The 24,230-nt window shown below is 41.7% G+C and overlaps 1 protein-coding gene across 1 annotated transcript in view; it reads left to right on the top strand.

The window, feature by feature from the left end:
• The window catches only part of TYK2 (tyrosine kinase 2), a 229,282-nt gene that overhangs the window by 121,450 nt on the left and 83,602 nt on the right, over window positions 1-24,230 (top strand). The window contains exon 12 of the mRNA XM_053718015.1: window positions 11,799-11,969. Within this exon, the coding sequence (XP_053573990.1) occupies window positions 11,799-11,969 (171 nt within the window). The remainder of the gene's footprint in view (window positions 1-11,798; window positions 11,970-24,230) is intronic.

Below are 24,230 nucleotides of genomic sequence, written 5' to 3' on the forward strand. Positions count from 1 at the left end.
GAGTACAGATGGTATAAAAATGGTACATATTTATTACAGTAAAAAGAATAATAAAAAATACGATTAAAACCTTCCTAAAATCTCTATGGATCCATGAGATAAAAAATGCCGATCAAAATACAATATGTAACAAAAATGTCGTCCTATGCTGCAGTAAGAGGTATTATAATTGCTAACTATAACAGCAATTCGAGATCAAAGTAGTAGATAAATATAGTTATCAAGGATAACATTTTGACAAATAAGCACAAATAAAAACAGATCTTAAAATAAAAAATCTTAGGTGCAGTGTCCAAAATATACAATGTAATGCGGGTGTGATCAAAATTGTGATCAAACAAAATGTGGAATAAATGTGAAGAGAAGATGTGTCCGGTGTGACTTTGAGGAAAAAAATGTAAATAAATGTCTCTTGTAGATTCACAGTGTTGCAAAATCAAAGTCAATAGGTGTAGCAATTCCTAGAGAATGAAATCCAATCTGATTAAAAATGTTCCAAAAAACTCCAATAACCGTGGTTTAAAGGTGATCAAATGTGAAGCAATGCAAAAAAAAGAAAAAAATATATAAAAAATATAAAGATATAAAAAATGTGGAAGAAAGGTCCAAAATTTATCTTCTGAACCTGTGGATAAATAAAAAACAATAGTGCAATATCGTCTAGATACTTTATACAATAATCAGAAATGTGCTCACCAGTATGCTCTAAAAACTCTTGATTTTGAGAGAGAAAGTGAGGAATTGAAAACACAGCTTAAGGAGAGGGGCTACAAAAATAAAATCATAAATAGAGCATACCTTGAAGTTAGTAGGATGTTGAGAGGAGATATATTGCAGGACAAAAGGAAAGGTGAAACATATGGTAGGTTAGATTCCCTAAAACCGGCATTTGTTACAGCATATAGTTCCCAATATAGAGCAATATGTAATATTGTAGAAAAACACCTACCCATCCTAACTGCGGAAGATGCCCTTAAGAACTATGTCTCCAATAGTTGTAATTTTGTGGCCAAAAGAGGTTGAACTTTGGGTAATACCCTCTCTCCAAGCATGCTGAAAACAGCCAAAAAGTAACAGTTGGCTAAATGCCAAAGGCCACTATAAATGTCACTATGGCAAATGTATAGCTTGTAGTCATAGTAAAACCACTCGTACTTTCCAGTCTAAGACCACACAGAGGGTCTATAACCTCCTGGATCTTACAAACTGTAGAACAACACATGTAGTGTACCTGATTGAATGTACCCAGTGTGAGAAACAATTTGTTGGGTGTTCGACAAGGGAAGCCAGATCGCGTGTGAGAGAGCACCTCAAAAGTATTGAGAATAATAATGATTGCTCTGATCTGGTACGTCACTTCATTCAGGTACACCATCAAAATGTAAATAGCGTTAAATGGCAGGTCATTGAATGGATCAGACCACTAGCGAGAGGAGGAGACAGGGCCTGTACAGAGAGGCCTTCTAGATTTTCCAGCTCAAGACAAGGAGGCCTTGGGGTTTTAATATTGATGGGGATATCATCAACTTTTGGCAAAGACAATAAAGCAAGCCCCAGTACAAATGAAGCAATGCCATTATAAGATTATATGCATTAGTCCTTCTTTTGAACAATAATCATGCATATGATTAAATCTTAGTTTCCAGACTAATATAAAATATCTATTTACCCGATATATATATATATATATATATACATACTTATCTCATCTGTTATTCTCACTACATATGAAATATGGTTATTTCTCTATCACAATTGTATATGTGGAGAGTCTCTCTTTTCTTTTGCATGATGTACCGAGTCCACAGATTCATCCTTACTTGTGGGATATTGTCCTTCCTAACAGGAAGTAGCAAAGAGAACACCACAGCAGAACTGTCTATATAGCTCCCCCCTTAACTCCACCCCCCCAGTCTTTGCTAGCTCTAAGCTGGAAGGGTAAAGAGAAGAGGTGTTAAACTGTTAGTTTTTATTTTCTCTTCAATCAAGAGTTTGTTATTTTTAAATGGTACCGGTGTTGTACTATTTACTCTCAGGCAAGACATAGATGAAGATTTCTTCCTAGAGGATGATGATCTTAGCATTTGTAACTAAGGACCATTGCTGTTCCCACAGAAGCTGAGGAGTATAGGAAAACTTCAGTGTGAGGAACGTTTTCTTGCTATACAGCAATGAGGTATGTTCAGTCATATTTTCTGCAGAGACTGTGTTAACTCAGAAAGGCTGACAGTGTCCCCATTAGGGGAAGGGTAAGCAGTAATCCTAGTGTTATCAGAGGTTTTTACTAGCTTGCATAAAGGGTTAATTTTTTGTGGGCACTCAGTTTATGTGAATTTGGGACAAACATTTTTGTGTCTGGGAGTAACGTTTTCAGTTTTATGGGACATTTGCTTGAGGGTTATTTGGGGTTGTTTATAACCCACATGGCTTTCAGGCAGGGTTTGTTAGTTTTGTGTAGGCCCCAGCAACATCGAGTGAGGTGGGCGGGGCCTAGCATTTACAAGCAGAAAGCAATTTCTCCTAAAGGGTCCTGATAGTCTTCTGTGGGACTAATTGAAGCTTTAAACCCCATATTATCGTTTCCTAAGGGCAGGTAGGGCCACAGCAGAGCTGTGGCAAGGTGCTTTAGGGGTTTTTAACCGGTTTTAGACAATTATCAATCCGTTTTTTTCATTTGGGGGTCTATTGCTTTTTTACTTGTGGTGCAATCCTTCTAAAGCTTAGTGGGTACACTGTTAAAATTTCAGAAAAATTTAAGCAATTTTAACCTGTTTTGCAGTTTGTGTATGCCTTTTTTTCTCTTAAAGGCACAGTGCCGTTTTTGCAAATTGTGTTTTTTTTCATTAAATAAAGTGTTTTCCAAGCTTGCTTGCTTCATTACTAGTCTGTTAAACATGTCTGACACTGAGGAAACTCATTGTTCAATTTGTTTAGAAGCCATTGTGGAACCCCCTCTTAGAATGTGTCCCACTTGTACTGATATGTCTATAAATTGCAAACAGCATATTTTGACTTATAAAAGTTTGGCATTAGATGATTCTCAGACAGAAGGAAATCAGGTTTTGCCATCTAGTTCTCTCCAAGTGTCACAACCGGTAACGCCCGCACAAGCGACGCCAAGTACTTCTAGTGCGTCTACTTCTTTCACTTTGCAAGATATGGCTTCCGTTATGAATACTACCCTCACAGAGGTTTTATTTAAGTTGCCTGGGTTGCAAAGGAAGCGCAGTAGCTCAGAGTTAAGAACAAATGCTGAGCCTTCTGACGCTTTAGTAGCCGTATCCGATATTCCCTCACAATGTTCTGAAGTAGGGATGAGGGATTTGCTGTCTGAGGGAGAGATTTCTGATTCAGGAAAGATGTTCCCTCAGACAGATTCAGATATGACGGCATTTAAATTTAAGCTAGAGCACCTCCGCTTATTGCTCAGGGAGGTTTTAGCTACTCTGGATGATTGTGACCCTATTGTAGTTCCAGAGAAATTGTGTAAAATGGACAAATATTTAGAGGTTCCTGTTTACACTGATGTTTTTCCGGTCCCTAAGAGGATTTCGGACATTGTTACTAAGGTGTGGGATAGACCAGGTATTCCGGTCGCTCCCCCTCCTGTTTTTAAGAAAATGTTTCCCATTTCTGACACCATAAAGGACTCATGGCAGACGGTCCCTAAGGTGGAGGGAGCTATTTCTACCCTGGCTAAGCGTACAACTATATACCTATTGAAGACAGTTGTGCTTTCATTGATCCTATGGATAAAAAATTGGAGGGTCTCCTAAAGAAAATTTTTGTTCATCAAGGTTTTCTTCTTCAACCTATAGCGTGCATTGTTCCTGTAACCCCTGCGGCTGCCTTTTGGTTTGAGGCTCTAGAAGAGGCTCTTCAGATGGAGACCCCACTAGATGATATTTTGGACCGAATTAAGGCTCTTAAGTTGGCTAATTCTTTTATTACAGACGCCGCTTTTCATCTTGCTAAATTAGCGGCTAAGAATTCAGGTTTTGCCATTTTAGCGCGTAGAGTGTTATGGCTTAAGTCCTGGTCAGCTGATGTGTCATCTAAATCTAAGCATTTGTCCATCCCTTTCAAAGGTAAGACCCTATTCGGACCTGCACTGAAAGAGATCATTTCAGACATTACTGGAGGGAAGGGTCATACCCTCCCTCAGGATAAGTCAAATAAGACAAGGACCAAACAAAATCATTTTCGTTCCTTTCGAAACTTCAAGAGTGGTCCCACTTCCTCTTCCTCTGCTGCAAAGCAAGAGGGGGGAACTTTGCTCAATCCAAGCCAACCTGGAGACCTAATCAGGCTTGGAACAAGGGTAAACATGCCAAAAAGCCTGCTCCTGCCACTAAGTTAGCATGAAGGGGTAGCCATCAATCCGGGAGTGATCTGCCCAGTTCCAAAAGCAGAACAGGGGCAGGGATTCTACTCCAATCTGTTTATAGTTCCCCCAAAAAGGAGGGAACCTTCAGACCAATTCTGGATCTCAAGATCCTAAACCAATTCCTAAGAGTCCAATCTTTCAAGATGGAGACCATTCGGACTATCTTACCATTGATCCAGGAGGGTCAATATATGACTACCGTGGACTTAAAGGATGCGTATCTACACATTCCTATCCACAAAGATCATCACCAGTTCCTCCAACTAGCCAAGTCTCACACGGACTTAATGTTGGCCTTTCTAAGATCTCACGGGTGGAAGGTGAACGTACAAAAGAGTTCTCTTTCCCCCCTCACAAGAGTTTCATTTCTAGGGACTCTAATAGACTCAGTGGACATGAAAATATTTTGTCCACCTGCCGAGTTCTTCACTCTATTCCTCGGCCGTCAGTGGCTCAGTGTATGGAGGTTATTGGTCTAAGGGTAGCGGCAATGGACATAGTTCCGTTTGCTCGCTTGCATCTCAGACCAATGCAGCTATGCATGCTCAATCAGTGGAATGGGGATTATGCGGATTTATCTACTCAGATAAATCTGGATCAAGAGACCAGAGACTCTCTTCTTTGGTGGTTGTCACAGGATCACCTGTCCCAGGGAATGTGTTTCCACAGGCCAGAATGGGTTATAGTGACGACAGACGACAGTCTTCTGGGCTGGGGTGCAGTCTGGAATTCCCTGAAAGCTCAGGGTTTGTGGACTCGGGAGGAGGCTCTCCTACCGATAAATATTCTGGAATTGAGAGCGATATTCAATGCTCTCCAGGCATGGCCTCAGCTGGTTTCGGCCAGATTCATCAGGTTTCAGTCGGACAACATCACGACTGTGGCTTATATCAATCATCAGGGCGGAACAAAGAGTTCCTTAGCGATGATAGAGGTCTCAAGGATAATCCGATGGGCAGAGGCTCACTCTTGCCATCTGTAAGCGATCTATATCCCAGGTGTAGAGAACTGGGAGGCAGATTTTCTAAGTCGTCAGACTTTTCATCCGGGGGATTGGGAACTCCATCCGGAGGTCTTTGCTCAGCTGGTTCCGCTATGGGGCACACCAGAATTGGATCTGATGGCGTCTCGTCAGAACGCCAAACTTCCTTGTTACGGCTCCAGGTCAAGGGATCCTCAGGCTGTACTGATAGATGCTCTGGCGTATGTGTTTCCACCTTTCCCTCTCCTTCCACGTCTGATTGCCAGAATCAAACAGGGGAGAGCATCTGTGATTTTCATGGCACCTGCGTGGCCACGCAGGACTGGGTATGCAGACCTGGTGGACATATCATCTCTTCCACCATGGTCTCTGCCATTGAGACAGGACCTTCTGATTCAAGGTCCATTCAAGCATCCAAATCTAATTTCTCTGCAACTGACTGCTTGGAGATTGAACGCTTGATTCAATCAAAGCGGAGTTTTTCTGAGTCAGTCATAAATACCTTGATTCAGGCTCGAAAGCCTGTTACCAGGAAAATCTATCATAAGATATGGCGTAAATATCTTTTTTGGTGTGAATCCAAAGGCTTCTCCTGGAGTAAAATCAGGATTCCTAGGATTTTGTCTTTTCTCCAAGAGGAATTGGAGAAAGGATTGTCAGCTAGTTCCCTAAAAGGACAGATTTCTGCTCTGTCTATTTTGTTGCACAAGCGTCTGGCAGATGTTCCAGACGTTCTGGCTTTTTGTCAGGCTTTAGTTAGAATTAAGCCTGTGTTTAAACCTGTTGCACCGCCATGCAGTCTCAATTTAGTTCTTAAAGTTCTTCAGGGGGTTCCGTTTGAACCCATGCATTCCATAGATATTAAGCATTTATCTTGGAAAGTTTTGTTCCTAGTTGCTATCTCTTCAGCTCGAACAGTTTCTGAAATATCTGCATTACAATGTGACTCACCTTATCTTGTGTTCCATGCTGATAAGGTGGTTTTGCGTACCAAGCCTGGGTTCCTACCTCAGGTTGTCACTAACAGGAATATCAATCAGGAAATTGTTACTTCTCTGTGTCCTAATCCTTCTTGTAAGATCGAACGTCTGTTGCACAACTTGGACATGGTTCGTGCTTTGAAATTTTATTTGCAGGCAACCAAAGATTTTCGTCAAACATCTTCTTGTTGCCTATTCTGGAAAGCGTAGGGGTCAAAAGGCTACAGCGACTTCTCTTTCCTTTTGGCTGAAAAGCATCATCCGTTTGGCTTATGAGACTGCTGGACAGCAGCCTCCTGAAAGGATTACAGCTCATTCTACTAGAGCGGTAGCTTCCACATGGGCTTTTAAAAATGATGCTTCTGTTGAACAGATTTGTAAGGCTGCAACTTGGTCTTCGCTTCATACCTTTTCAAAATTTTACAAATTTGATACTTTTGCTTCTTTGGAGGCTATTTTTGGGAGAAAGGTTTAAGCAGTGGTGCCTTCCGTTTAGGTTCCTGTCTTGTCCCTCCCTTCATCCGTGTCCTAAAGCTTTGGTATTGGTATCCCACAAGTAAGGATGAATCCGTGGACTCATCATGCAAAAGAAAACAAAATTTATGCTTACCTGATAAATTTCTTTCTTTTGCGATGTACCGAGTCCACGGCCCGCCCTGTCTATCAAGACAGATACTATTTTTTTATTGAAAACTTCAGTCACCTCTGCACCTTATAGTTTCTCCTTTTCTTCTTTGGCCTTCGGTCGAATGACTGGGGGGTGGAGTTAAGGGGGGAGCTATATAGACAGCTCTGCTGTGGTGTTCTCTTTGCTACTTCCTATTAGGAAGGACAATATCCCACAAGTAAGGATGAATCCGTGTTCTCTGTACATCGCAAAAGAAAGAAATTTATCAGGTAAGTATAAATTTTGTTTTTCTTAAAATTCCACACTATGTTGAGTGTATATCTATGTGTTTGCAATATCCCATAAAGAGTAAATTTATTACTAGACGGGCATATAGATTAGTGTTATGTTTATATACATATACTTTTTCATCTGCACCTGACAATGCATGCATCAGCTAACTATATATTGTGTAAATTCAGTAAGCCTTTTTTGCGCAGGGAATGTTTTTTTGTTGAAATATGTATAGATTATAGCACTATATAAAAAATGTAATTATACGTTAAGGATATGCCAAGTCCAATTATGGGATATACAATGTTTCTCTTAAGTAGATGTGGTCTGTTCCCTTTTTTTAGGTAGTGGTACCTTTAAGAATTCTCTCAGCAGGTTTTGATTAGTTGATTAGCCTAGGGCTATTTAAACTCTGGCTAGTATTAAACTAACATGTCTATGAGTAAGGCTACATAAAGCCGAAACGCGTAAGACGTTTACCAGCTGAGAGTTTGGTTTTATTTTTGATTTTTTTTGTGCTCTTGTCCTATTATTAAAGTATACCAAATTTTTATGTCTGGAGGCTGACTGAAGTTTTTTCTTGTTTTGCTATTGAACCTAAGCTGTCAAGCAGTATCATATTACGTGTTTATTTAAACAAGTAGAAATGCGAATCATTTTTGTTTGTAGAACAAAATTTATATATATTGTTTAAATTTGTAGATTAATTTTGTTGTGGCTTTAAGAGGGCAGTTATGTAATTTGTATGGGGAAATGATTGTTTCTTTAATCACTTGGTTTCAAGATGAAGGGGCACTGTCCCCCATTTCGCTGTGTTGCCAAGTGTTTAGTCTTTTACCACCCAAACAACTGTGCCTTCCAGCGTACTCTTGTCGAACCCAATACATCAGCTTCCAGGATGCTCTGCATTGTACCAGATTTGTGTTCAGTTTGTTTTCCCATAGTTGTTTTTGTTGTGATAGCTGTTAAGTGAGATCTACGTGTGTTTGTGTGGGTAGGACAGTTAGGCAGTTTTGCACCTAATTGCCCCAGCTTCCACTCGCGCAAACACAGTGAGTATGCTGGGCAGAATCGCATGAGTTGTTTTACGTTCACACCCCTTGTTTATAAAGTCTTTACGTACTTTAATTTATTAAAGGATCTCTCAACTATTAAACAAATAATAATTGTATATAACCTCACTGTGCACAAGATTATTGTTAGAAGAAAAAATTGTTGCTAAATTACATCTGATCAGTCTGGTTTATATGTACTGTATATTTATTGTGTTTTATTTGTTGTTATTATTTATTTATTTTTCTCAGTTTATTTTTTAAGAAACTGTTTTTAACATTAGACTTTAATGGTCAAAATAGAATTTATAGGACAGATTCCTTCTGAATAATGCAATTGTGTGGTGTGTCTCTCTTCCCCATTTCAGTAGTCCCCCTCTGCCTCTCCCCGTTCTCTCCCTCCCTCCCTCCCTTTCTCTGTGTCACTTTCTTCTTCTATGTCTCTCTTTCCCTCTGTGTGTGTCTCCCCCTCCCTTCCTCTGTGTCTCTCTCTCTCTCTCTCTCTCTCTCTCTCTTCCCCTCCCTTCCTCTTGTGTGTGTGTGTGTGTGTCTCTCTCTCTCTCTCTCTCTGTGCCCTTCCCTTCCTCTGTCTCTCCCTCCCTTCCTATGTCTCTCCCTCCCTTCCTTTGTTTGTGTCTCTCTCTCCTTTCCTGTCTCTCTCTTTCTCCCTCCCTTCCTCTGTTTGTCTCTCTCCCCCTCCCTTCCTCTGTGTGTCGCGCGCTCTCTCTCTCTCTCTCTCTCTCCCTCCCTTCATCTCTCTCTCTCTCTTTCTCTCCCTCCCTTCCTCTGTCTCTATCTCCCTCCCTCCCTCCCTTCCTCTGTCTCTCCCTCCCTCTGTCTCTCTCCCTTTCTCTCTCTCACGCTCTTTCTTTCTTTCTTTCTTTCTTTCTTTCTCTCTTTTTCTTTCTTTCTCTCTTTCTTTCTCTTTCTTTCTCTCTTTCTTTCTCTTTTTCTTTCTTTCTTTCTCTCTTTTTCTTTCTTTCTTTCTTTCTCTCTTTTTCTTTCTTTTTCTTTCTTTCTTTCTTTCTTTCTTTCTTTCTTTCTCTCTTTCGTTCTTTCTTTCTTTCTCTCTCTCTTTCTTTCTCTCTCTCTCTCTCTCTCTCTATATATATATATATATATATATATATATATATATATATATGTGTGTTGTGTGTATGTATATATATATATATATATATATATATATATATAATAGCAGATGAAGAGCACTCTCACTTAAATCCAACTGCCAGGGTGCAAACAGTAAATCAATAATTATAAGCAATGGAATGCACTCACTGGTCTTTTAAACAAACGTGTAGTTTAAAAGACCAGTGAGTGCATTCCATTGCTTATAATTACATATATATATAATTACATATATATACATATATACAGAGGAATACTGCTACACTGGGTTGCTGTGTTCCTTGTTCAGAGAGGAATTGCCTGGTATTTCGGCGCTGGACTGACCGTAATAGGCAGGATCAGACTGGATCAGACAGGATCAGACTGATATACTACAGGAAAGTTCTACTCTGTGAAAAGCATTACTGGGCTAAAAGAAGTTGCACCCGGGTGGTAAATCGTCATAGAACAGGCTAACAATGGTATTGAGCTGGTTTTTCGTTCATCATATAAACACACACACACACACACACATATATATATATATATATATATATATATATATATATATATACATACACATACACACAGTCATGTGAAAAAGAAAGTACACCCTAACAGTACAACAATCATATGGCATATTACACCATGTCATGATTTATTTAACACAAATAAAGCCAAAATGGTGAAGCCATGTGTTAAAAACAATTGGTTACCAAATATCATTGCAGTAATGGAAAGGTAATCGCTGTCAACTCTTGTGTACCCGCTCAGCAATTATTCAGTTTCTGAGTAACTATCAGGCAGAAATCTTGCTTAGTGGCTCACAATTATCACAGAGTCCCTTTTGCATATTACATAAACAGCCTAGTGTTTCACAGTCATGCTGTCACCATACATTGTATTCATCCACATAATTCAGAAGAATATGGGAACTATTAGCTTTTTAGATTCATCTATATTATTGATTCACGAAGGGTAAAATTAACGGAAAGTCTAGTCAAAATCAAACTTTCATGAATCCGATAGAACATGCAATTTTAAACAACTTTCCAATTTACTTTTATTATCAAATTTGCTTTGTTCTCTTGGTATTCTTTTTTTGTAAGCTAAACATAGGTAGGATCAAATTGATTTCTAAACCGTTGAAAACCGCCTCTTATCTCACTGCATTTTGACAGTTTTTTCATAGTTAGACAGTGCTATTTCTTGTGTATATGTATGTGTGTGTGTATATATATATATATATATATATATATATATATATATATATATATATATAGCAAATAATTCAAAAAGGATCCAAGCTGCTAAATAAAATAAAACGTCTTTATTGGATTCCACTTGGGATAAAAAGTGATAACAGCATGGGGGTCCAGCAGAGCAGTGTGACCAAAAGCTCAGCTAACATGTTTTAGCTGCCTTAGTGTTGTTGCTGACACTGTTACATTCTCGTATATAACTGTCGCATGAGGGAGATATATATCCTCTAATACTTGTTTGGCTTGATCTGGAAAGCAAGTTTGTAACGACTGTTTTGAGGGGAGTTATATATATGTTCTAAAGGACTATACATATACTTACTGTTTTCCTGTATTAGGATATTTCAGAGCACCACTTTTTGCAACTTAAGGGGTCAGAGTGGAATAGACATCAATATGGTGGCTTAATCTATATACAATTGAAGTTCTTAATACCAGACTTTCATTTTTATAATATATATATATATATATATATATATATATATATATATATATATACACACATTGTGCTCACTCCGTGCAGTTATTTTGGAGTCAGCACTGATTGGCTATTATGTAAGTCTGTCAAAAGAATTGATATAAGGGGCAGCCTGCAGAGGCTTAGGTACAAAGTAATCACAGATGTAAAAAGTATATTAATATAACCGTGTTGATTATGCAAAACTGGGAATGGGTAATAAAGGGATAATCCATCTTTTTAAACAATAACAATTTTCAAGTAGACTGTCCCTTTAACTATCGCAACTAACGTTTTCCACCATGCACAATTCAGCAATTAGTGGCTCATACAGGAGTATTACAAAATCTGTTCTGTTTCCAGCTCTCAAGTATAAACCTTTAAAAATGTAAATAAGTGCATTTAGACAATGTCATTGTGTTTAACACAAATGGTACAGTGTACAATTTGAGATTTTATACCGTAATTATGTATGACACCCATATGCCAGAGACACTGACATTCCTGACCAGAGCAATGCTTTGTCTGAGAATATATACAATGGTATAAATTTGCTGCTGGTATAACAATGGTGAATTTCTATATAGTTGTAATGAAATACTGTCTCACATAATACCTATGTTCATCTGTACACAGTTTATAATAATACCCTTTATCTGGTACACAGAAATCACACCTAGGACAGGGCACGCGGACCAATATTTATGAAGGAATGCTATTGATTAGCGAGGGAAGTGAAGAAGATCCAGAGTATGAATCAATCGAACTTAATAATAACGCTCGTGATCTAAGGGTCGTCTTAAAAGCGTTGGATCCCAGTCACAGAGACATTGCATTGGTGAGTCTTTTTTTTTGTTCTTTATTGACCAAATATAATAATGACATTACTGGTGAGTAGAAAAGTATAAGAAAATTACCCTTCAGGGAAAGCCTGTATTACAAAAGTGTATACAGAACACCAAAAAATCTGTCTTATAACGTTATAACAAGGAGTCCATGCACTGCTTCACCACCAATATGAGACAGCTTGATGAAGAGGATTTCGTGGCCATCCACCTCCCACCTCTATAACAAAATTCAGTGTGTCTAGGGGACCGGGAGTTTCTCACTCAATTACCCCTGTATATATATATTGTATGTGTCCCTAAATGGAAGCAAACAGTATAAACTTCAAAATGTGCACAAACGGTGTTCACTTAGCAAGAAGCTACACCAGCACTCACCGGCTGCAATGTCCATTCTGAAATCCAGACACTCTTCACTGTAAAGCTTCAGAAGGACGCTGTCCCTCTCTTCCTGCGGCTGGCAGTCGGCTTAGTCGCTTTAGATTCCCCAGAGCCGGTGGTATCCGTCCAAACGTGGTGACGTATGATGTGACAGGCAACTCCTATGTACAGCTCAGCCAATGGCTCCTGGCTCAGGGGGCGTGCCAATGTTAAGGGTGCTGCAGGAGCTCCAGCGATCCGTAATGAATATAAGTAAAAAAGGAAGTGCACTCCAAAACAGTTCAGCCCCACAACAGAATAAGTTAAAAGATGATACTTTATTCCTCAGATTAAAAATAGTAGCAGTACAAAATCAATGCTGGTCTCTGTGCGTAGTGCTTTAGCAAAGCATCCAGCCAAGTGAAAGATAAAGGCCTGACCGGTTTCGGTCGTGGTGACCGTAATTATAGACATAATTTTGTGCAGGTAGGTAGTGTTTAAAAAGGATTAAAAACACAATCTCATTGGCTGTCAGCTAATTAGATACAAATTAACTCCTAACATGCCGGACTTACCAGCTATTGGATGTATGCATGTGGAGAAATGTTAACTCATTGTTTAACATGGATCACTAGGACATGTAACTCATAGACGTACGATAGGTATATCAATTATATAATGTGGAGACTATGTATAGAGAGCAAAACAACTTAAAGATAGTGGGATTACACAGTACCCTCAAACAGCTATTACATGTTAACAAAAATAGGGTAAATCTAACTAGTACTGCTCGATAACCACCTATATCATAAGTTCAGTGATCCATTCGTCTATATTGTACACTATACTAAAAGAATATCCTCAATATCAGCCCTATGAGGGGGTAGCCTTACATACATATATATATATATATACACATTAGTTATTGCCCTGGCTCCGGCCCTAACAGGCCACAGTATAGCGGCTAGCAGTAGGCCTAACAGGCCACAGTATAGCGGCTACCAGTAGGAAAAGAGGGAACCTAGATTTAAGTATTACTTAGCCCTTAAACCAAAACCAAGATCAAAGGGTCAAATCTATTCTGAGAGCGACTCTGGGGCAGTGGGCACCAGAGCCCCCTGCAGCCCCTGACATCATCTCTGCCAATAATTGATATCAAACTCAAAATTGAATCCCTTAGGCAGCAGGCGTCCCAGTTTGTGAATCCAAAAGACCCCCTGTCTAATCAGAATCTTCAATTTGTCTCCACCTCTAGGTGGTCTCACTATTTGTTCTATAGCCTGTCACCTAAAGGACCCCACATTGCCACAATGTGTCTCAATAAAATGTTTATATAAGGTCGAACATGGTCTTTCACTAGAGATGTATGATAGGTGCTCTTTTATTCTGATACCCACCGGGTCGTTCTGCCAACATATTGCCTGTTACAGAAGATCAAACCTACTAGTGCAGTTGACGCAGCCCCTTGTCTCATATTCCACCAGACGATCTGCTGAGTGGAATTTATCAGTAACAACTACATGGTCACAAGAACTGCAGGATCTTTTACCACACCTTAAAGTGCCTTTGTGACGTAACCATGAGCAGGCCAAATTATCCTCTTTCATGAGACTGGGAGACAAGAGGTTGCCCAATGACAGATTTTTCCTGTATATGAACCTGCAGCCCTTCTCTACATATTGCCTCAGCTGGGTGTCCCCCATTTGAATAGGCAGATTTCTATTTATGATGGAACACATTTCCTTATATTGGTTAGAAAAAGCTGTTACAAAAGCGGGACCCTTCTTATCACTCTGTCCTTGTTGCTTTACGTGTGTCAAGCAGTCCGCTTTTCTATCCTTTACCAGACTACATCGGTCCATCTTCTGTCCTTGGGCAAAAGCTCCCCTCACTAGTCGCCTAGGATAACCCCTCTGGTGTAGCCGTCTTGCCAAATCTCCACTCTCTCTAAGGAAGTCCACCTCCAAGGTACAATTTCTTTTAACACGTATACATTGGCCTTTTGCTATGCCCCAAACAGTCGAGGGTGACTGCTTCGGGCATGCAAAAGGGAATTGCCTGTGATGGGTTTCCTATAGACAGTGGAGATGACTCTTGCCTGAGTCTCATCAGATATAAAAGTTATATCCAAGAAGTTAATTGTCTTTTTTTTCTTATATGGAAATAATCCACAGCTGTATTTATTACTTTTGGGAATTAAGAACCTGGCGACCAGGAGGAGGCAAAGACACCCCAGCCAAAGGCTTAAATACTCCTCCCACTCCCCTCATCCCCCAGTCATTCTTTGCCTTTCGTCCCAGGAGGTTGGCAGAGACGTGTCAGAATTTTTAATTTTTGTTTTTGTCTTTTATGGAGGGTAGTACTCTTCAGCATGGGACAGGAGTTTTAAGTAGTCCTGTCAGTCTCTCATTGAGGGCTTGGATGAAAGTTAGAGTCCGGAGATACAGGGAGAGTCTCTCTGTGAAACCATCCCGACTCATATTAACAGCTCCTCAAGCAATCAGCGTTGTCGAACTTCACTCCGCTGCCTGCTTTCTTCTCTCAAGTCCATGGTGGAGGCGATGCCACTATTCATCACACTTGAAAGTCCGTGTTCCTGTTCCACGGCGTAGATTCCGGGCATTTTACTTTATCGTCAATGTACTGTAATGTGAATGTTTTCCCGAGAGGCTAACACCTTTGCGGGTCTAACTATATGACATAAGGGGGAAAAAAAAACCCATAAGGGTCTCAGTGAGTCTCTGTTAGTATCTTGGAATCGAGGGTTAATTTCTCCTGAGGGGGGTTATTGAACAGTTGGGTTTATAATCATGTTTGGGGTTTGGGGTGGCTTGCGCGTCAAGTATGGTGGGTTTCTACCCAGCTTGCTGGTGCTGGATTCCAGTTTCTGGTGCACCTTAGTGTTGTATTCCCCTGTTGGTTTTCCAAGGTACCCATGGATTCTCTGCTGTGCCTCCGTTGGGCGAACTACTTGTGTGGGGGGTCCTTTCTAGGACATTTGCATGGGATTTTTTCTTCCCATTTAGCCGGTAGCTTCGGGCCTTGAGGACGGTTATTGTCCTTCCGGCCTCTTCCCTTTTTCTTTAGGGGATATTCGCTTCTTCGGGAGACGGAGTCCTTACTAGGGGCTTCTCCTGGTCGGGAAGTGGAATGTGGATTTGGTTCCACCTGGAATCTTGCTGGTTCCATGTCAGACTGTGGGGCCTTGTTTTGATATATCTTTGGGTCTATGGCCTTGTCTGTTTTCAGAGTTGGGTTGTACTTGTACTCTGGGGGATGGTTCTGCCATCTTTACACTCTTTCCTGTACCGATTTCGGGATTCTTTGTTACCTTGTATTGGTGGCCCAGCTGGGTCTTCAGGTCAGGATGCCTGAGCGGTCTATGGGTCACAGTATCCTTTGGGATGTGTGAGATTGCTGAGTCTATTCTGTTAGCTCAGTCTGCTAGGAGATGGGTTTCCTTTCTCCTTGCTCCTTTGACAGGAGACATTTCCTCTTCCTTCAGGTTCTGAGGGTATTCTCTCCTTCTCAGGGGGGCATCGATGGAGGCTTTGTGTTCCACTTTTTAGGGACCCGTGAGTAGGTCCGGCGGCTTAGGTTGCCTGGAGCGTGTCTTCTGTCGGGGGCTTTTTTGTGCGGTCTGTTTCTTGATGACTGCTTCTTCTTCTTCCTTTCGGCTAGCTGGACAGGTAGCTCATCGTACTAATACACTGTGGCTACTTTGCTGTAGCAAACCGATGGTGGAAAGTTCATTCCCCAATGAGGTATACTCAGCCTTCTTCCTTTCGAGGTTGATTAGTGGAGCAGCGCCTTGAGTCCCTTAGGGGGGATTAGCCGCGCTTTACAAGAACTTTCATGTTTTAGCTCCCTCCGTGTTCTCAAGCTTGGGGTTTTGCCTGGGTCTATTACACGCTCTTTTCATGGTCGAATACTTGGGTATTCTATGGGCAGGCACTGAGAGGACTTTGCCTCTTTGGTTGTGTTCCATGCTTGCAGGAGATGTCTTTTCGGTCTCTGTGCCCATTATTATCCCGGGTTTCGCCTGGTAACCCTGTTTGGGTTAATTTGGGTCTCTGATTACTGGGCCCACTCTTGGAGGTGCTTTTGTTTGTATTAAGGGACTTTTTGGTTTCCTCTGTCCTCCTTTGCCTTGTTCCCTTTGGGAATTTTGGCTGGTTTACCCTTCCTTTGTGAGGGGTGTGTGATGGTGGACCGTCTGTTGGGCGACGGTGTCTCTTGTGGACTGTTGGCTCACTCAAGTCTGGTTTGCGGTTTCTAATTTGGCTCTGGACTGGCTGCGAGTCAGTTTCACTGGGGCTTTTCCTTAAAATACGAAGCAGGATTTTTTTTATTGGGTTGAGATTCAGGCCTAGTCCTCTCAGTATGGGCCGCCTATTGTACCCCCCCGTCTTGGCATTCAGTGTCCTTGGGTATTGTTTTCCCAAAAGTATGGGGCGTCCTACTATTCTGGCACCTTTTCACCCTGATATTTCTTCTACTGTTCCTTGTTCCTCGGCAGAATGACTGGGGGATGAGGGAAGTGGGAGGAGTATTTAAGCCTTTGGCTGGGGTGTCCTTGCCTCCTCCTGGTGCCAAGGTTCTTAATTCCCAAAAGTAATGAATGCAGCAGTGGACTCTTTCCATCAGAAGGAAAAGAAATTATCAGATAAGCATAATTTATGTTTTTATTCCATTCATAGGTGAAGCTAATCTCCACGTCATTGTTGTTCAGATAATGGACAAAGTTTCTAGCTGTGTCTTGGTCACCAGACCAGACGATCAAGATGTCGTCAATGTATCTTGCATAGCTTACAATCTGTGGGATAAAGATATTGCCATCTCCATAGATTTGAAACCGCTCCCACCACCCCATAAAGAGGTTGGCGTAGGATGGGGCAAATTTCGCCCCCATAGCGGTTTCATGCCTCTGGAGATAGCATTGCCCCTGAAACATAAAGAAATTGTGTTCCAGAAGGAACTTCACTATTTCCACAATATAGTGTTTAAGGTCATCCCTCAGAGCTGTATGGAGATCAAGAAAGTATTCAATGGCCCTTAGACCAAAATGATGGAGGATGCTGGAGTACAGCAAGACCACATCAATTGTGAGCCAGCTGTATTCCTGTCTGCACACAATATTCTCCATCTTATTAAGGGCATGTGTCGTGTCTCTAATATAGCTGTGGAGTTTTTGCACCAGTGGCTGTAAATATTGGTCCACCCAGTTAGATAAAGGTTCCATAAGTGACCCAATTCCTGCCACGATGGGTCTACCCTTAACATTGACTAGACTCTTGTGGACCTTTGGAAGATGGGCATCACCGGATAGTCCACAATCAGCTGGCTAGCGGTTGATCTGTCTATATAATCCATCTTCACACCATCATCCAAAAGGCCCACAAGTAATGCCTTAAATTGTGCAGTGGGATCCCGTCCTAGAAACATATATGTCTCCGGGTCACCCAGCTGTCTCAGGGCCTCCTCCACATAAGTACATTTGTTCATTACAACTACACAGCCCCCCTTGTCAGAATTTTTAATAATAATATCATTATTTTGTAGGGCTGTGACTGCTTACCTCTCTACCCTAGACAGGTTCGACAACTGTCTGTCTACATTCAGATAGTTTGGTAAGGTCTTCAATGGTTCTTTTATGAAAGACCTCTAATGATTTGTCCCTTGCCTGTATGGGATAAAAGTTAGATTTGGATAAAGGTCTATTCCTTAATCTACCCCTACGATCTACTGGTCTGTCTGAGGAAGATAAATCTTCCAAATAGGTGAGGGTGCAAAAATCATTAAATGTTCACTGCATACCTTGTGTGTTAGATTGTAAGTTAGAAGATACAACTGGATATGATGCTTCCCCGTACTCTGCATGGTAGAAATACTTTTTAATGGTCAGGTCCCTAACCAATCTGTTAACATCCAGTATGGTTTGAAACAAGTCAAAGTCAAGATTTTTCGTTGCTACTATTTTTAATCTGAGGAATAAAGTATCATCTTTTAACTTATTCTGTTGTGGGGCTGAACTGTTTTGGAGTACACTTCCTTTATTACTGGTGAGTGTTTTTCTATGTATAGTAGATACTTTTAAAATATGTATGTGAAATCATTCAAAAAGAAACACCTGCATGCCACAATTTAAATTTCTTCTATAATTCTATATTGTGGGATATTATCCTCCTGCTAACTGGAAGTGGCAAAGAGCACCACAGCAGAGCTGTCTATATAGCTCCTCCCTTAGCTCCACCCCCAGTCATTCTCTTTGCCTACTCTAAGTACTAGGAAGGGTAAAGTGAAAGAGGTGATAAAATAATAGTTTTTAATTTCTTCAAGCAAGAGTTTGTTATTTTAAATGGTATCGGTGTGTACTATTTACTCTCAGGCAGCAGATGGATGAAGACTGCTGCTTGGAGGATGATGATCTTAGCATTTGTAACTAAGGTCCATTGCTGTTCCTACAGAGGCTGAGGAGTACAGGAAACTTCAGTTTGAGGAACGGTTTCATGCTATGCAGCAATGAGGTATGTTCAGTCATATTTTTCTGGAGAGACTGTGTATTTCAGAAAGGCTGACATTATACCCAGGAGGGTAAGGGTAAGCAGTAATCCTAGAGCTAAAAGAAGGGCATTACTTAGCTTGCATATGGGGCCAATTACAAATATGGTTGACACTGAATTGCAAATGTTTGTGAGCAAACGTTTTTTGATTTGGGAGTGCTTTAACGTTTTTGTGGGCAATAACGTTTTGGGCAAACTTTATTAAGGGCACACATGGCTTAACTTTTGGGTCTCAGAACCCACATGGCTAGTTATAACCGCTCTGGTGCGGTTCTTTAAGGCTGTGGAGACATCGAGTGAGATGGGCGGGGCCTATTTTCGCGCCTCAGATGCGCAGTTAGTTTTACCAGCAAGCTCTAACTCCTGAGGGCCCTGGTGTTTGTTTTTGGCCAAATCAAAGCTTTTACCCCACATTTCCGATCCCTGAGGGCAGGTAGGGCCACAGCAGGGCTGTGGCAAGGTGCTGAGAGTGTTTTTTTCCGGATCTGGGCCTATTGGGCTGGGGTGCAGTCTGGAATTCCCTGAAAGCACAGGGATTGTGGACTCAGGAGGAGGCTCTCCTCCCGATAAATATTCTAGAACTGAGAGCGATATTCAACGCGCTTCAGGCGTGGCCTCAGCTGGCATCGGCCAGATTCATAAGATTCCAGTCGGACAATATCACGACTGTAGCATATATCAATCATCAGGGGGGAACAAAGAGTTATCTAGCGATGATAGAGGTTACCAAAATAATTCAATGGGCAGAGACTCACTCTTGCCATCTATCAGCAATCTATCTCCCAGGAGTGGAGAACTGGGAAGCGGATTTTCTAAGTCGTCAGACTTTTCATCCGGGGGAGTGGGAACTCCATCCCGAGGTGTTTGCACAATTGATTCAGCAATGGGGCACACCAGAATTGGATCTGATGGCGTCTCGTCAGAATGCCAAACTTCCTCGATACGGGTCCAGGTCAAGGGATCCTCAGGCAGTACTGATAGATGCTCTAGCAGTACCCTGGTCGTTCAACTTGGCTTATGTGTTTCCACCATTTCCTCTCCTTCCTCGTTTGATTGCCAGAATCAAACAGGAGAGAGCTTCAGTGATTTTGATAGCACCTGCGTGGCCACGCAGGACTTGGTATGCAGACCTGGTGGACATGTCATCTCTTCCACCATGGACTGAGACAGGACCTTCTGATTCAAGGTCTGTTACAGCATCCAAATCTAGTTTCTCTGCGACTGACTGTTTGGAGATTGAATGCTTGATCTTATCCAAGCGGGGGTTCTCTGAGTCGGTCATAGATACCTTGATTCAGGCTCGAAAGCCTGTCACCAGGAAAATTTATCATAAGATATGGCGTAAATATCTTTATTGGTGCGAATCCAAAGGCTACTCATGGAGTAAGATCAGGATTCCTAGGATTTTGTCCTTTCACCAAGAAGGATTGGAGAAGGGGCTATCAGCTAGTTCCTTAAAGGGACAGATATCTGCTTTATCAATTCTACTGCACAAACGTCTGGCAGATGTTCCAGACGTTCAGTCGTTCTGTCAGGCTTTAGTTAGAATCAAGCCTGTGTTTAAACCTGCTGCTCCGCCATGGAGTTTGAATTTAGTTCTTAAGGTTCTTCTAGGGGTTCCGTTTGAACCTATGCATTCCATAGATATTAAGCTTCTATCTTGGAAAGTTCTGTTTTTAGTTGCTATCTCTTCGGCTCGAAAAGTTTCTGAACTATCTGCATTGCAATGCGACTCGCCTTATCTTGTTTTCCATGCTGATAAGGTAGTTTTGCGTACCAAACCTGGATTCCTTCCTAAGGTTGTTACTAATAAGAATATTAATCAGGAAATATTTGTTCCTTCTCTGTGTCCTAATCCTTCCTCTAAGAAGGAGTGTCTTTTGCACAACTTGGACGTGGTTCGTGCTTTAAAGTTTTACTTGCAAGCGACCAAAGATTTCCGTCAAACATCTTCTTTGTTTGTTGTCTATTCTGGAAAACCTAGAGGTCAAAAAGCTACGGCTACCTCTCTTGCCTTTTAGCTGAAAAGCATCATCCGTTTGGCATACGAGACTGCTGGACAGCAGCCTCCTGAAAGAATTACAGCTCACTCTACTAGAGCGGTGGCTTCCACATGGGCTTTTAAAAATGATGCTTCTGTTGAACAGATTTGTAAGGCTGCGACTTGGTCTTCGCTTCATACCTTTTCCAAATTTTACAAATTTGATACCTTTGCTTCTTCGGAGGCTATTTTTGAGAGAAAAGTTCTTCAAGCAGTGGTGCCTTCTGTTTAACCATCTGTCTTGTCCCTCACATTCATCCGTGTCCTGTAGCTTTGGTATTGTATCCCACAAGTAAAGGATGAATCCGTGGACTCGTCTTACCTTTATAGAAGAAAAGTAAATTTATGCTTACCTGATAAATTAATTTCTTCTATGGTAAGACGAGTCTACGGCCCGCCCTGTCATTTTAAAACGGATTATATTTTTTTTAATTTAAACTTCAGTCACCTCTGCACCTTGTAGTTTCTCCTTTTCCTTCCTGTACCTTCGGTCGAATGACTGGGGGGTGGAGCTAAGGGAGGAGCTATATAGACAGCTCTGCTGTGGTGCTCTTTGCCACTTCCTGTTAGCAGGAGGATAATATCCCACAAGTAAAGGATGAATCCGTGGACTCGTCTTACCATAGAAGAAATTAATTTATCAGGTAAGCATAAATTTACTTTTTTAATGTCTCTTTGAATATATTCTTTAATATTAACCTCTAAAGTGTCACTATCATTAATTTTTGCTATAAATGTAAGATTCAGATGTAAATTATTTGATGCAATCTGTGATATGCATGCAATTAATTTGTTTAATATTTCTTTCTCCAACATAGGTGTGTCCGGTCCACGGCGTCATCCTTACTTGTGGGATATTCTCTTCCCCAACAGGAAATGGCAAAGAGCCCAGCAAAGCTGGTCACATGATCCCTCCTAGGCTCCGCCTACCCCAGTCATTCTCTTTGCCGTTGTACAGGCAACATCTCCACGGAGATGGCTTAGAGTTTTTTAGTGTTTAACAGGGAAAATTTCTCAACAAGCTGAACCCGATGTGATTACATTTAAATTTAAGTTGGAACATCTCCGCGCTCTGCTTAAGGAGGTATTATCCACTCTGGATGATTGTGAGAATTTGATCATCCCAGAGAAACTATGTAAAATGGACAAGTTCCTAGAGGTCCCGGGGCTCCCAGAAGCTTTTCCTATACCCAAGCGGGTGGCGGACATTGTAAATAAAGAATGGGAAAGGCCCGGTATACCTTTCGTCCCTCCCCCCATATTTAAAAAATTGTTTCCTATGGTCGACCCCAGAAAGGACTTATGGCAGACAGTCCCCAAGGTCGAGGGAGCGGTTTCTACTTTAAACAAACGCACCACTATACCCATAGAAGATAGTTGTGCTTTCAAAGATCCTATGGATAAAAAATTAGAAGGTTTGCTTAAAAAGATGTTTGTTCAGCAGGGTTACCTTCTACAACCAATTTCATGCATTGTCCCTGTCACTACAGCCGCGTGTTTCTGGTTCGATGAGCTAGTAAAGGCGATCGATAGTGATTCTCCTCCTTATGAGGAGATTATGGACAGAATCCGTGCTCTCAAATTGGCTAATTCTTTCACCCTAGACGCCACTTTGCAATTGGCTAGGTTAGCGGCAAAGAATTCTGGGTTTGCTATTGTGGCGCGCAGAGCGCTTTGGTTGAAATCTTGGTCAGCTGATGCGTCTTCCAAGAACAAACTCCTTAACATTCCTTTCAAGGGGAAAACGCTGTTTGGCCCTGACTTGAAAGAGATTATCTCTGATATCACTGGGGGTAAGGGCCACGCCCTTCCTCAGGATAGGTCTTTCAAGGCCAAAAATAAACCTAATTTTCGTCCCTTTCGTAGAAACGGACCAGCCCCAAGTGCTACGTCCTCTAAGCAAGAGGGTAATGCTTCTCAAGCCAAGCCAGCCTGGAGACCAATGCAAGGCTGGAACAAGGGAAAGCAGGCCAAGAAACCTGCCACTGCTACCAAGACAGCATGAAATGTTGGCCCCCGATCCGGGACCGGATCTGGTGGGGGGCAGACTCTCTCTCTTCGCTCAGGCTTGGGCAAGAGATGTTCTGGATCCTTGGGCACTAGAAATAGTCTCCCAAGGTTATCTTCTGGAATTCAAGGGGCTTCCCCCAAGGGGGAGGTTCCACAGGTCTCAATTGTCTTCGGACCACATAAAAGGACAGGCATTCTTACATTGTGTAGAAGACCTGTTAAAATGGGAGTGATTCATCCTGTTCCATTAGGAGAACAAGGGATGGGGTTCTACTCCAATCTGTTCATAGTTCCCAAAAAAGAGGGAACGTTCAGACCAATCTTAGATCTCAAGATCTTAAACAAGTTTCTCAAGGTTCCATCGTTCAAAATGGAAACCATTCAAACAATTCTTCCTTCCATCCAGGAAGGTCAATTCATGACCACGGTGGATTTAAAGGATGCGTATCTACATATTCCTATCCACAAGGAACATCATCGGTTCCTAAGGTTCGCATTCCTGGACAAGCATTACCAGTTCGTGGCGCTTCCTTTCGGATTAGCCACTGCTCCAAGGATTTTCACAAAGGTACTAGGGTCCCTTCTAGCGGTGCTAAGACCAAGGGGCATTGCAGTAGTACCTTACTTGGACGACATTCTGATTCAAGCGTCGTCCCTTCCTCAAGCAAAGGCTCACACGGACATAGTCCTGGCCTTTCTCAGATCTCACGGATGGAAAGTGAACGTGGAAAAGAGTTCTCTATCTCCGTTGACAAGGGTTCCCTTCTTGGGAACAATAATAGACTCCTTAGAAATGAGGATTTTTCTGACAGAGGCCAGAAAAACAAAACTTCTAAACTCTTGTCGGACACTTCATTCCGTTCCTCTTCCTTCCATAGCGCAGTGCATGGAAGTAATAGGTTTGATGGTAGCGGCAATGGACATAGTTCCTTTTGCGCGCATTCATCTAAGACCATTACAACTGTGCATGCTCAGTCAGTGGAATGGGGACTATACAGACTTGTCTCCGAAGATACAAGTAAATCAGAGGACCAGAGACTCACTCCGTTGGTGGCTGTCCCTGGACAACCTGTCACAAGGGATGACCTTCCGCAGACCAGAGTGGGTCATTGTCACGACCGACGCCAGTCTGATGGGCTGGGGCGCGGTCTGGGGATCCCTGAAAGCTCAGGGTCTTTGGTCTCGGGAAGAATCTCTTCTACCGATAAATATTCTGGAACTGAGAGCGATATTCAATGCTCTCAAGGCTTGGCCTCAGCTAGCGAAGGCCAAGTTCATAC

The sequence above is a fragment of the Bombina bombina genome, chromosome 6, assembly GCF_027579735.1.
Source record: "Bombina bombina isolate aBomBom1 chromosome 6, aBomBom1.pri, whole genome shotgun sequence".
Classification (NCBI taxonomy): domain Eukaryota; kingdom Metazoa; phylum Chordata; class Amphibia; order Anura; family Bombinatoridae; genus Bombina; species Bombina bombina.